General features: G+C 41.3%; 1 protein-coding gene across 6 annotated transcripts in view; it reads left to right on the forward strand.

The window, feature by feature from the left end:
• The window catches only part of CEMIP2 (cell migration inducing hyaluronidase 2), a 101,585-nt gene that overhangs the window by 6,889 nt on the left and 80,541 nt on the right, over positions 1–14,155 (forward strand). For 4 of the 6 annotated variants that reach the window (XR_012374035.1, XM_025891548.2, XM_025891547.2 and 1 more), the window contains exon 2: positions 11,258–11,600. The exons of 1 other annotated variant lie outside the window; for it this stretch is intronic. Coding sequence is in view for 4 of the 5 variants with exons in the window: in XM_025891548.2 (XP_025747333.2) it covers positions 11,270–11,600 (331 nt within the window). In the remaining variant the exon portion in view is untranslated. Of the gene's footprint in view, positions 1–2,599; positions 2,673–11,257; positions 11,601–14,155 lie in introns of all 6 variants that reach the window. One more of the 6 variants, XM_073878084.1, reaches the window with a different exon arrangement.

The raw sequence follows: 14,155 nt of genomic DNA on the forward strand, positions 1-14,155 counted from the left end.
GTTCCGTGGTAGACTTTAGTTTATACGTGCAAAGGAAGCTATTCGTAGTGGTCTGGTGGCATGCATTTGGGTAAGTCAGTTTGCTAGGGCTTTTAAAAATTATTCCATTTGTAGAGATCTAATAAACTCAGGTGACCACCTCTTCAGACCCACCAGCCCAGTGTCTTTGCCATGACATGCATTGTACTTACTTGTTTCCTTGGGTCCTCTCCTGACCCCCCCAACACTGAGCTCTGAGCTCCTGGAAGGTAGAGATTTGTTTGTACACCACTGGGTCCCCATCATCTAGCAGAGCCCTTGTCTCATAAGAGATGTTCAAGCCTAAATGTGTTCCCTGTCGGGCAAGCCTTTACTCCCAGAGGTGAACATTGTATTCAAAAGAGACTATGTGTTGGGGCGCCTGGGTGGCTCAGTTGGTTAAGCGACTGCCTTCGGCTCAGGTCATGATCCTGGAGTCCCGGGATCGAGTCCTGCATCAGGCTCCCTGCTCAGCGGGGAGTCTGCTTCTCCCTCTTCCCTCCCCCATCACATGTGCTCTCTCTCTCAAATAAATAAATAAAATCTTTAAAAAAAAATAGGCTATGTGTTGTAGGTAAAAGAAATAGTACATTTGGATTCCAGTCCCGGCCCTGCCATTTAGAGATTTTGCTTTGATGCTGGATTGAGTGGCCCCAGATCAGTTCAATCTGGGCATCTCATTATTCATCTGGAATATTTCTTAGTTTGAAAGGCATGTCCAAACATTCTCGTTACCTGTTTTCTACTGTCATTGCATTTTGAGGTCTGTATCTCAAGAGATCGTGGACTTTTGGTCCATCTCTGCTTCTTTATCAAACAAATCTCTGTTGCCTTTTCTTTTTTCCTACTTTCAACACTTTAACCAACATAACTTTCTTGGCTCTTTCTTCTTGAGAAGTATTTTCAGGCTTTGTCCCAGGCGCTCGGCAGAGAATGCAGCCCACAGGCGGCTCTGCCCTTTGCTGTAACCTTAATTAAATCAGCCTCCCTCAGGTCAGATGTTGGCTTTGGTTCTTTCTTTCGAAGGCCAGCTGCAAGGCTGATGACACGCCTGCATCCGCCATTGTGTGCCTGACAGCCATCCGTCACTGTCAGCAGGCTGGGGGCCTGTGTCCTCCCAGCCTGTGGGGAACAAGGGCGAAGGGGGGTGGTCTAAGGAGCATTGGGAAGGAGGGGAGAAAGAGGGCAGCTTTTCACTAGAAAGCATTAAGGAGAAAAAGGAAGCTGAGGAATAATAATCGGGAAAGGGAAATAGGAGTGAAGAGCGGAAGACTGGTAGGTAAAAGGACCCACCCTCTCCTTTCTCCAGTTTTCCAAGTTGAAGATTGTTCTGCCTTCAATTTTGTTTGTCCTTTGGTTCTTTCCTTCTACCCAGGGGCCCACCTACTTTGCTTTTTTTTTTTAAATTTATTTTTGACCTGGTAAGGAGTGTTAGATATTCTCTCCTTGTCAGCCTTTCTCCCCTGTTGGTCTGTATGGTCTGTTTCCTTTTTCCTTTTGCTTCTCTTTTGTTGCCCATGGTAATGTTCTTCGGCCTTTTCGCTCTGTCAGCCATCTTGGCTTTGGGGTCAAGCACTGCTTTTCATGGAGACGCTTAACAGATTTGAGAAAGACAGGATTAATGAGTATGTTTGGTGTCAGGAAAATCAGACATCTGCCTCCTGTACCCTGCATAAATGAGAGGACTATAAGAAAGAACTAAAAATATTTCTTAAAAGGTCGCCTATATAACTTTAAGACGGGAAAGTGTTCACTTGGTTTACTTTGGGCATTAGATATTATAAATACAGACTCTTTGTTCAGAAGGATCCATATTTAACGGGAGATTCCAACAGAATTTTCGAGGCTATATCCACTTTAGTGAAATTGTAGCTGATTTGCTCATCTGAATTCCTTCACTGCAGACCCATAAACTCAGCGTTTGTTGCTTCGTTGTTTTCAACATAATCCAACTCTTAGTATTTTTAGTTAATTTTTGTTTTCCAGGGGTTTATTATTTCCCGACTATGGTTTTCTGGCAAAGAGCTTAACAGTAGAGCTTAACAAAAAGTGAATTGCTAAGCAGGAAAAAACAAATGTCTTCTGGCTTTCAATAATACTTATTCTGACTCAAATGCTTAGTGACAAAAAATAATTTCTAGTCAATTTAGCCTTTTTAGGAGATTATAGGCTTGAAAAATTCCTTGTCATTTCTCTGTATTATATTTTAACAGAGTTAGCATGTACCGGGAGAGTGGTTTCCTTTTGAGGGAGGAGGTAATGTGAACGATGATCCATGGTGCTAGACTTCAAGTCTGGGTGTATTGGTGTTTATACGTAATAGTAGCTCTACTGTGGGGAGTATCATTCATCATATGTGTCTAAATTGACCAAGTGGAAAAAGAAGGTAGTGGAATAAAAATGAAGATTTCTCAGCCCCGTATCCTTCGCCTGCATAGGGAGAGGTTTTTAATGGAGGGTTGGTGCTTCCCCTCTGCCTCTGCAACATTGGCCCGGGTACAATCAGCTTAGTAATAGTGAACCAGAATGAATGTAAATAAACTAACCATGACAAATGTCTTATTTCTTGGGACCATGTCAGGCAATTGCAAGTGATAGTGACTCATCTTGGTTTGGAGAGTCGAAAGGAAAGACAAAAGGCCTACCCGTACAAGGTAATGATGGAGAATATGTCTTGTCTGAGAGCACTGTTCTGTTTGGAGGTCTCAGGGGATTGGATTCTTTGGGTGTATGCTTGCACAAACCAAGCTGTTCTCTGAATGAAACTGAACTTAATTTTCCTCCACCATCTGTCTGTTTTCTCCCAAAGAGCTATAAGTACAGACCTAGCATTTCTGTTGAATTCTGTTGCAGGGATTATTGTTTAAAAATATATGTTATCCTGCATGCTCTGGGAATAGGATGTGCAATAAAATATATTCCTCTAAACTATGTATAGAAGGATGTTCTGCCAGAAACTTTTCAACCATTGTTTTTGAAAAACCTGTATAATATGTATTTAAATACATAATCTTCATGAAAATATTGATCACACTTAAGTATTTATTTGATGTTTTGAGAAACTAAAGGGCCTAAAAGTCAGTTTTGGTAAGCTTCTTTCTTTTTTTTTTTAAAGATTTTATGTATTTATTTGACAGAGAGAGACACGGCGAGAGAGGGAACACAAGCAGGGGGAGTGGGAGAGGGAGAAGCAGGCTTCCCGCGGAGCAGGGAGCCCGATGCGGGGCTCGATCCCAGGACCCTGGGATCATGACCTGAGTCGAAGGCTGACGCTTAACGACTAAACCACCCTGGCGTCCCTGCTAAGCTTATTTCTTACAGAACAGCTTTATATGATTAAAGTGTTGAGCTGTTTATCAACTATAGACATAGTCTGAATCTACAACAAAACTAAAGAAACACCCTACCGCTGTCCCCCAACACCCTAAACCTGATTCCTTGATGTTATCTTTCTCCTAAAAATGGGAGATTGGAAGTTGGAACCATTAATTGGAAGTTCAAGACCATTAAGAGCTGGTTAAAATTTTAATTAGGTCATAATTACTAATAATTATAAACATCTGTCATTTGTTTTCAGGATAATTCATGAACACCTCTTGTTCCTGGCATGTGTTACATTTTGTTGTGACCGAGAGCATACCAGTGGGTGTGTGGTAAAGACCTACCAGGATCTTAATAAAAGGAAATTTCCTCAGCCAGACTTTGGCCAGTTGTTCCCTAAACTGGACTGTAACTTGCAGAATTGACCTTTAGACTGGATACTGTTTCAAAAATTATGGGCTTCATCAAAGAAGAGTAAACTTGAGATCATGCCAGCTTCTTGATTGTTCCTGTAAGCCTGGATTTTCCATTCAAAAATCAGTTCTCATGACAAATGTAGGTAGGATTTCAAAGACTTGAAATGAGTCAAAAGTAGAGCATTTTCATCAGGTGTTGGATATGAGGGGGCTGATACACATGGCACTGGGCTGTGAGAACCCCTCTCCACTGGGTTGGAGAGGCTGGGTGATTTGGGGGACTGAATATACAGCTTCGAGGGTAAGTGTCCTCAACCACCGTGTGAATAATAAGCACGTATAGTAGGTGGTTTGTCTTCTATGTTAGCATCTCAGCAGTAGAAAGAACGTGAAAGGGGGCCTGGGTGGCTCAGTCATTAAGCGTCTGCCTTCGGCTCAGGTCGTGATCCCAGGGTCCTGGGATCGAGCCCCGCATCGGGCTCCCTGCTCAGCGGGAAGCCTGCTTCTCCCTCTCCCTCAACTTGCAGCTCCCCCTGCTTGTACTCTGTTTCTCGCTCTCTCTCTCTCTCTCTGTCAATAAAAAAATAAAATCTTGGGGCGCCTGGGTGGCTCAGTCGGTTAAGCGTCTGCCTTCGGCTCAGGTCATGATCCCAGGGTCCTGGGATCGAGCCCCACATCGGGCTCCCTGCTCAGCAGGAAGCCTGCTTCTCCCTCTCCCACTCCCCCTGCTTGTGTTCACTCTCTCTGTCAAATAAATAAATAAAATCTTTAAAAAAAATAAATAAAATCTTAAAAAAAAAGTTAAAAAAAAAAGAAAGAACGTGAAAACTCAGTCCTTTTAAAAAGCACTTACTGGCTTTGAATTCCTGCTCTGTCTGTATTGAGGAGACTTTCCCTTTGCGCACAGCATTGTTTTCAAAGTAAGCTCTGTGGCCGAAGTAGGGCTCGAACTCACGACCCGCTGATCAAGAGTCGCTCTACCGACTGAGCCAGCCAGGTGCCCCAGATCACAGCCTTTACTGGCTGTCAGCATGACAATATGAAGTGGAATGGAACACTTTCCTTCTTCCTCTGTGCCTACTGCATTTCCTACTGTTTTGCTACAAGTATTACAAAATATTGTGAAAGGCTCAGCTTGTCTAGTTTGCCACTTTTTATCTTTAGAATGCCTATTTGCAGTTGGTAATAATACCTTTAGTCGCCCGCTCGATTGCACACTAGGATTGCATTTTGTAAAAATTAATGCTTTGGCTTTTTTGCTTGAAGTAGTAAATGTTCTCAGTTTTTCCCAAATCAGGGCAACAGATCCAGATAGATGAGACAAATTTCCCAGAGCCTCAAGGATGTCGAGGAAAGATTGAGTGGAAAATTCCAATGTGTGTGTGTGTGTGTGTGTGTGTGTGTGTGTGTGTGTGTGTGTGTGTGTGTGTGTCTGTGTGTGTGTGTGTGTCTGTGTGTGTGTGTGGTCTATAGAGGTAGAGTGTGATCTAAGTCCAACAAGCACCTAGTGAGGACCTATGATGTGGAAGGTCCTGTGAGAATCCTAAGATAAGTAAGACTAGTCCCTGTTCTCAAGAAGCTTATAGTCAGGGCGTCTGGGTGGCTCAGATGGTTAAGCGCCTGCCTTCGGCTCAGGTCATGGTCCCAGGGTCCTGGGATCGAGCCCCGCGTTGGGCTCCTTGCTCAGCGGGAAGCCTGCTTCTCCCTCTCCCTCCACTTGCCGATCCCCCTGCTTGTGCTCTCTCTCTCTCTGTAAAATACATAAAATCTTAAAAAAAAAAAAAAAAAGAAGCTTATAGTCAACTGCAGGGGCTGGATGGACCAGTCCACATGTTAGCTGAAACGTAAGGCAGAAAGCAAGATGATCCAACTAGAGTTTTATTTAAAAAAAACTTTTTTTTTTCAGTCATCTCTACACTCAACGTGGGGCTTGAACTCAAGGTCAGAAGTTACAGGCTCTACCACCTGAGCCATCCGACCAAGAGTTTTAGACGGAGTGCAGGGAAGAACAGCCAGGGAACTTCCTGTAGAATCCTGAGATGACGGGGCTTCATGGGTGGGATGGCACGGTGTTTGACGACTTTAAATGAGACTCTATCAATTTTCTTAAAATCATGCTCTTTTTTTAATAGGCCCAAGAAACTCTCACCAACCTGATCTCCTTTAATGTTACTGAAATTCCAAAATAAATTATTTTCTGTGATTACTCCTTATAGTTGACTGCTCTTGCCAAATGCACAGACTCCTCCCACCTTGAGTTACTGTTTGAGGTTATACACTCTTTTTTATCCAACAGAAGAATTTTATTTAAAATAATAGCAAGCTTTTGGGGCTCTTGGGTGGCTCAGTTGTTAAGCGTCTGCCTTCGGCTCAGGTCGTGATCCCAGGGTCCTGGGATCGAGCCCCGCATCGGGCTCCCTGCTCGACGGGGAGCCTGCTTCTCCCTCTCCCACTCCCCCTGCTTGTGTTCCCTCTCTCTCTGAACAAATAAATAAATAAAATCTTTAAAAAAATAAATAATAGCAAGTTTTAAAGGTGTTTTTTGTGAGGTTTTTTTTTTTAACAAAAGAAGTAGATTTTGAATGCTTCCCCTTTTTCAGCATTTGCATTTATATCTTTCAAGTTGATATGGTTTCATATTCTTAGTAATTTCTTGTATTACCTACTTTAAATCTTTGCCTAAATTCCCTGTGAAGATCTTTAATGGCATGATATTTATTTATTTCTGTGATAGCATGAAATACGACAGATGATATTTACTTATTTACTTGATGATTTTACTTTTTAGTTAATTATTACTAAGCCTTTTGGGCTACTACTTTTTACCATCCGATAAATACATATGAGAGAATACTTTCATATGCCAAGAGTTATGCTTTGAAACCCTCATGGAGTGCATTTCCAACGTTTTAGATTATCTGTCAGTGTTTAGGGATTTAGCTCAGGCTGTACATCATAAAATGCTAACGTGTTCTTTCCGTAGAGTACTGTGTTCTTTACACGAGGAAGACAGCCCTCTTAAAAATGACATGTAATATGAGCAAATTATTAGTGTATTGAGTAAAAATATTGGTCTGTCATAAAAAGTTTAAAATGACAGCTCAGACTTACCTTGAAGTCTTGAGAGCTGGAGGGAACTCTTCATGTTTTCTTCTGTTAGGTGCCTCTTTGTTCTCAGAACCCTAAACTCACACTAATTCAAGCTGTAAATGTGTTTTCTTAATAGCATTTTCTTTTCTCTAGCTTCCTTTATTGTAAGAATACAGTGTAGATACATATAACATATGAAATGTGTGGTAATCCATTGTTTTATGTCATCCATAAGGCTTCCGGTCAACAGTAAGCTATTAGTAGTTAAATTTTTGGAGAGTCAAAAGTTATTCATGGATTTTTGACTGCTTGGTGGGGGAGGCGGGAATCAGTGCCCCTCACCGCCCCCCAGTTCAAGGGTCAACTGTATTTCCTTGGTCAATTCCACTCTGCCTTCAAGTAAGTCATTAAAATTGAATTTAGGAATTGTGTTTCTTAGGGTTGCTGCAAATCTTTTGTCTGTCCTCCATGGTGCTCACCACAATTCTCTAGTGACTGCAAGAGAGCTCACATTTGCTTATTGAATGAGTGAAATGTCAAATCTTCCCACAAAGAATTGAAATCTGTAACTAGCGATCATATTTTTAAGTAATCGATTCATAATACTAGTAATCGTAGTATTATGAATTATAATAAGTGAATTATTAAATTATTATGAAGTAAACTCATAAATGTAAAGTGAAATTCTAAAGCAGTGTATTTGTGTCTTGTACCTTTAAAAAATGGTGATAAATTGAAAGAAGTCTCCATAAAATGATTTTTTTAGTTGTAATGTTTTAAACGTTTATTTATTTATTTAAGTAATCTCTACACCCAGCATGGGGCTTGAACTCATGACCCCGAGGTCAAGCATTGCTTGTTCTTCTGACTGAGCCAACCAAATGTCCCTGGTTGTAATTTTTAAGATGGTTTCAACAGTGTGTTTACTTCTTAGGAAAAGAATGATTCTGTCTGTTGCTTATGCATTTACATGTTTTCCAGTCAAGTGGAGCTAATGGGCTCAGGATATATGAACATAAATATATTTAGTTTTGGGATGCCTGGCTGGCTCAGTTGGTAGAGCAAGCCACTCTTGATCTCGGGGGGTCATGAGTTCAAGCCCCATGTTGGGTATAGAGTTTACTTAAAAAAATAATAAAAATTAAAAAATATATATATTTAGTTTTACAAAAGAGTTATGGGGAAAACACAGCCACAGTTATTTTTCATTTATTGACCATTTTAATTTGTGGCAGACACCATCAGAGTTTTCCACATTAGGATATCATTTTTGTGAATGTGAAGACACAAATTTATTCCCAGTGGGTTGGCGGCTTCATTTAGCCTCTTACTGCCTGTTACTATATTGTGGGTACATCTGGAGACACATCATCGCCCACAAAAGGGCCCTCCAGCCTGTTAAGTAATAACAACCTTTCTCACCCTGAAACAATGAAGTATCAGATGATTGCAGCCTTGAACAAAAGCTTCCCACTCCCTTTCAGAGCAGATTATAGTCCTGCTTCCCCTCCCACCCGGGTGAGCCTGGCACTCAAGAATATCTAGTTTCGTCCTGTCTTTGTTAATAGAGGATCATAAAGGGGTCTTTGTTATACTCTCTCATTTGTTCCAGCAGGATGTCTCTATTATTTCGTTCTGCTGTTTGGCACATGCAGCAGTTTCTTCAATAGCACCTTGAATCGTGTTCTCTTCCCTTTGTCTCAGAGCTTAAGCTTCATCTAAATAATTACTTTTGTTCGGAAATCAAACCCCGCTAACCAAGTGTTTTTGACAGACACACTGACTCCGAGAATGTTCTTTGCCCCGTGTAAAATCCGCATCAATTCCTGATTAGATTCCCTTTCTGTCCCCATTAATTTCCAGGTCGTTTGGTTCCTGGGAATGCTTATTAATGGCTTTTCTAATGACCACATTTTGTGTTTCATGGATTTGCTGTAGTTTAGAGCAATTTGGGGGTACCCCTGTGACTGGGATCTTATTCATTGTTTTGGCAGAAGATGAGGGGATTAGTTACAAGGGTACTGAATGAAATCAGGTGACACTGAGATGCTCTCGTTGTTAAGGAAGAGAAGTAAGGGAAGAGGTTGAACATCATGTTTCTGAAGGCACTGAACACATCTTACTTACCCACAGCCCTTCCAATAAGAACATGATATAAGCATAGCATTTTTTGCTTCCTTGCATTCTTTCTTTGCCTTTGCAAAGTAACAGAATAGGGTTGCATTCAGAACTTACTCTTTCATTCAGAAACTCACAGAAGCTTACTATAAAGAATAAAAAGGACCTTGGTTTATGTGTCAGCTTCTCTTAGATAAGAATCATTTGTAGTGAACTTCTGCATGAAGAATTCTTGAAAATATTAATGTGCTCTTTCAGACTCATTCTGGTTACACCCTTGCAAATCAGAAAACTGATTTCTTTGACATTATCGTCTCTCAATTGTTTTGAAAGACACATTAGTATAACGGTTAAGAGCCGGAACTCTAGCGCCCTGGGTTTGAGTCCTGGTTTTCCCATATACTCGCTAATTAACATTTGTAGGCCTCAGTTTTTCTCATGTGTACAATGGGGACCATGGGAGCTACTGAGATTTGTTGTGTTAAATGTATTAGATGAGTAATATACGTTGAGAGGTTTAGAACAGTGCCTGGCAGTAAGGATTCTGAGTTAGACTTTTTTTTTTTTTTTTAATTATCCTAACCATAATATTTGAATGCCTATTTTTTAAACAAAATTTGAAGATTTAAAGAGATTGTTAAAAAACAGCATTCACTTGAGTGAATTTGAAGATCTAATTGGCTTTACTTAATGATTCATGGATCAGGCAGCATCTTATGTTAGCAGATAGAAAGGGGCTCCAAGGAGCTTTACAAAATGGGAGGCAGAGGTCAGAAAAAGAAGTTTCTAGCAAAGAGTGGATTGTTTCAGGCGAGGTCACCTTCCTTTGGGGGAAGGCAGGGGTCTGTCAGGCAGATTATCTTACTAGTGCTGACCAGGTAACTTCAGACTGGTTAAAGGTTACATTCCTGAGAGAGTCTGAAACCACAATTAGGTTAGATGTTAAGTCTTGGTTCGGTGACATGGCCTTAGCACAAGGGACTCCATTTTGGGCCTGTTGTCTCTTTTTTAACAAGAGAATGTAGACGTCAGGTTTCCTCACTAAATGAGTTCATAGTCTATAGTTAAGGGATAACACAGTACAGATTCTTAAGTTGCTTCACCAAAAGAAAAATCTAGCAGGGAAATTGAACACCTAAATGTGAAAGCTTGTCTATTGGAACTTGTGGTCTTCGTAGGGTGCATGGACTTTAACTTCAGCTGGAAGAGCTTAGGGTCATGATACTCAAAAAGTGTGACCACTTGCTTCAGTGTCTCACCAGGGTATGTGTTAAAGATATAAAATCCATGGTCCTCTTTGCACCAGTTGAGCTGGAAATAACAAATATCCCTGGTGATTCTTAGGCACAATGCAAATTGAGAACGGTTGCCTTGGAGTGGCTCTCAACCAAGGTGCTCGTTAGCCTCGCTTTGTGGGGGGCATTTAAAAGATAGGGATGCTTGGATCCTGACTTCATTGTTTGGGGTGTGGCACGGGGCTTTAATGTTAATGGGTGATTCAGATGTGCAGCCAGGCCCAAGAAGCAGTGACATTAGAAGATAGTTAGTGACTCTTATCAGGGGTGTGAGCTGACTTGATATTTTCAGAGTCATTACAGTGCTTACCAGGGACTGGGGGAAAGGGAAGAACAGGGAATTCTTGCATAATGGCTACAGAGTTTCTGTTTGGGATGATGAAAATGTCCTGGAGATGGTTGGTGGTGATGGTTGTGCAAAATTGTGAAGGTACTGAATGTCACCAGATTGTGTACTTTAAAAGTGGTTTAAGTTGTGAGTTTCATGCGACATGATTTGATCACAATAAAAAACACTTCATAAAGCCATTACAGGGGCGCCTGGGTGGCGTGGTTGGTTGAGCGGCCAACTCTTGGTTTCGGCTCAGGGGCTCAGGTCATGATCTCAGGGTCCTGGGATTGAGCCCCACATCAGGCTCTGCACTCAGCAAGGAGTCTGCTTGAGGATTCTCTCTCCCTCTGACCCTCCCCTGCTCACTCACACAAATAAATCTTTAAAAAAAAAAAAGCCATTACAATTCTCACATTTCTTTTTTGTTGTTGTATTTATTTATTTATTTATTTATTTATTTGACCAGAGAGACAGCGAGAGAGGGAACACAAGCAGGGGGAGTGGGAGAGGGAGAAGCAGGCTCCCTGCCGAGCAGGGAGCCCAATGTAGGGCTCGATCCCAGGACCCCGGGATCATGACCTGAGCCGAAGGCAGATGCTTAACCGACTGAGCCACCCAGGCACCCCAGTTCTCACATTTCTGAACCTTAATTTTTTTTCTTTTCGCAGTGACAGTTTATCATGCATGCCACTGATTCCAGGGGACACTCCCCTGCTTTCCTCCAGCCTCAGAATGGAAGCAGCCATCGCTCGTCTGGCTACGTGCCAGGGAAGGTTGTGCCCCTGCGGCCCCCTCCTCCTCCAAAGAGCCAAGCTTCAGCCAAACTGACCTCCATCAGACAGGAAGCCCGGGCCACCTTTGCTTTCTCCCCTGAAGAGCAGCAAGCCCAGAGAGAAAGCCAGAAGCAGAAGAGGCACAAAAATACCTTCATTTGCTTTGCTATCACTAGTTTCTCATTTTTTGTTGCACTCGCGGTCATTTTAGGGATCTCCTCAAAATACGCTCCAGATGGTAAGTGCGTGTGTACGCACGTGTGGGCACGCATGTGTACAGAGCACGAGTTCTAGGAGAAGGAGGAGGGAAGGAAATAAGAGAATAGAATTAAAAAGAAAAGCTTGTGTTACCTTAACTTGGCTCTAACTAATGCATATATAATTAGAGAATAGAAGGCATAACTGCTTATTAAAGCAATTGTTAAAGGAATCCACTGGAAATGATACAACCGAAGGATTGCTCTTCTTTCCATTTTGCTATTTTGTCCCAGTGCTCAAGATGTTTTTGGAGCATTTCTTTTCAAAATGTTCATTTTAAGAATCTTTACTGAATTCTTGAGATAGCATAATTTCATCCTTTGTGGTAGGTATGATTTTCTGACTGCCAAAAGTTTCTAGTGATAAAAATTACTGAATGTAGGGGCACCTGGCTGGCTTAGTCCGTAGAGTGTGCGACTTGATTTCATGGTTGTGAGTTTGAGCCCCATATTGGGGTGGAGCCTACTTAAAATAAAAATTAAAAAAATATATATATTAAAAAAAATTACTAAATGTAGTGATAAAACTACATTTGATTTTATTTTTAAATGAGTGAAAATACTAAGATTTGTGTTCTGTGGCTTGAAACTGGTTGGGAGACAGTGCTAAAAGTTAAGATTCAAGTATTTTTGAGGAACGATTTGTATCCCGAAAGGAAAACATCCATTAGGAGCTTTAAGGTCTGATACATTTATCTAAAAATCCCTTATTACTTCCTAATTAAATATCTTGTGGGCGGGTTTTCATTTCTTAAATGGTTTTTGCTTTGCAAGTTGGTAATATATCAATACTTCAAATGGTTTTGAAGAAATTCATTGTCAGTCTCAATCTAGTATCAATAAAGAATGGGCTCAGGATAGAGTCCCATCCACCAGGCTGAAAATCAGATGGCTCAGGGCTGTTGAAGGAGAAGCGGACCATAACAACCTGGACTGGGGCATCATTTTTGTCTGCAGTTTTTTTTTGTTCTTTTACTATCTAGGACAGATTTTTGTCAAATTAGATGCCTCCTTAAATGGATACAACATCTGAGAAGCATGTTATCATTTGCAAGACTTACGAATACTATTTTATTTAGTTTCCATGAGTGCTGTAGGGGTTTTATAGACTTTGAAGTCCTGGGGGAGATTGTGTCAATGCTTCTAAGAAAATAGACCTGAAGTAAGAGAGATGTTCATATCAACATCTTTGTTGACCAGGCCAGTCGACCACGGAATGAATTTGTCACATTGCTTTCTGTTGGCTCCTCGCATTGATTTTCTCTTCCCTTTTCTCCAGCAAAATCACCAAGTTTGCTGCAGTTGAATCATTCTTCACAAGTAATCTGCAGTAAAGAGATGCCAGATCTGGGGGGAAGATCAGAGCTGAAATCCGTGGCTTTAATTGATGTTTTCATTTTCCATCTAAGACCGTGAATCACTGATGTGGTTCCTTTGAATCAATGTTCTGTAGTTTCACATTTTGGCAGTATAAGTGTAGAACTTTGGTAGAAATACGTGGTATGTTGACATCCTTCGGGGTCAGCCTCACTTTGGTTATTGCTGTTATATAATTTTAATAATGAACCCGCAGCTTAACAGTGGGCAGCCAGGAAGGCGGGGCTTTTGAGCTATTTGTCAGTGCTTTCTGCAGACCATGGATTTCCTCATTAAGTGTACTTTTTTTTTTAAAGATTTATTTATTTATTTATTTGACAGAGAGAGAGGGAACGCAGGCAGGGGGGAGTGGGAGAGGGAGAAGCAGGCTTCCCGCTGAGCAGGGAAGGACCCCAGGATCCCAGGACCCTGGGATCATGACCTGAGCTGAAGGCAGACGCTTAGCAACTGAGCCACCCAGACATCCCTCATTAAGTGTACTTTACTGGAAGGAAATAGACGAGAGTTCTCGGTGATGGTTCCTAAGGAAGCATGCTCTCCTGGGAAATAATTAGAAACAAGAGGAATTGGGGCACTTGGGTGGCTCAGTCAATTAAGCGTCTGGCTCTTGATTTCAGCTCAGGTCATGATCTCAGGGTTGTGAGATCGAGCCCTGCGTGGGGCTCTGCACTGGGCATGGAGCTTGCTTAAGATTCTCTCTTTTCCTCTCTAAAAAAACAAAACAAAACAACAACAAAACAAAAACCAAGAGAAATTATATAACCATTTGGTAGGTTCTACATGTAAAAAAACTGGATTTCCTTCTCGGTAGCTGGGTATATAGTGCTTGTTATATGGGGCATATATTTGCTTGTGATGTAACATCATGGAGAGTTCCAGCTCGATGTTTTATGGGAAGAGAGGGAGGTTGAAGAGAAGTTTAAGAAATCCTTAGTATTAAGTCAGAACACATTTTAAGAGATTTCTTGTTTCTTCAACGGAAAGAAACATTTAAGGATTATTTCTAGTCTAATAGTAACAATCACTGATTTATCTGAATTAAGTATTGGTGATTATGAAACTGCTTTGAGAAAAATTACATGAGATAATTGCCAAGGACTTAACCAGTGAGGCTGATTTTAACTGCAGTCGTTACTGTCACCTCAAAGAGAGAGCCTGA

This window comes from Callorhinus ursinus, unplaced genomic scaffold (genome assembly GCF_003265705.2).
Source record: "Callorhinus ursinus isolate GAN/ISIS: 27379988/994484 unplaced genomic scaffold, GSC_fseal_2.0 scaffold28, whole genome shotgun sequence".
Classification (NCBI taxonomy): Eukaryota; Metazoa; Chordata; class Mammalia; order Carnivora; family Otariidae; genus Callorhinus; species Callorhinus ursinus.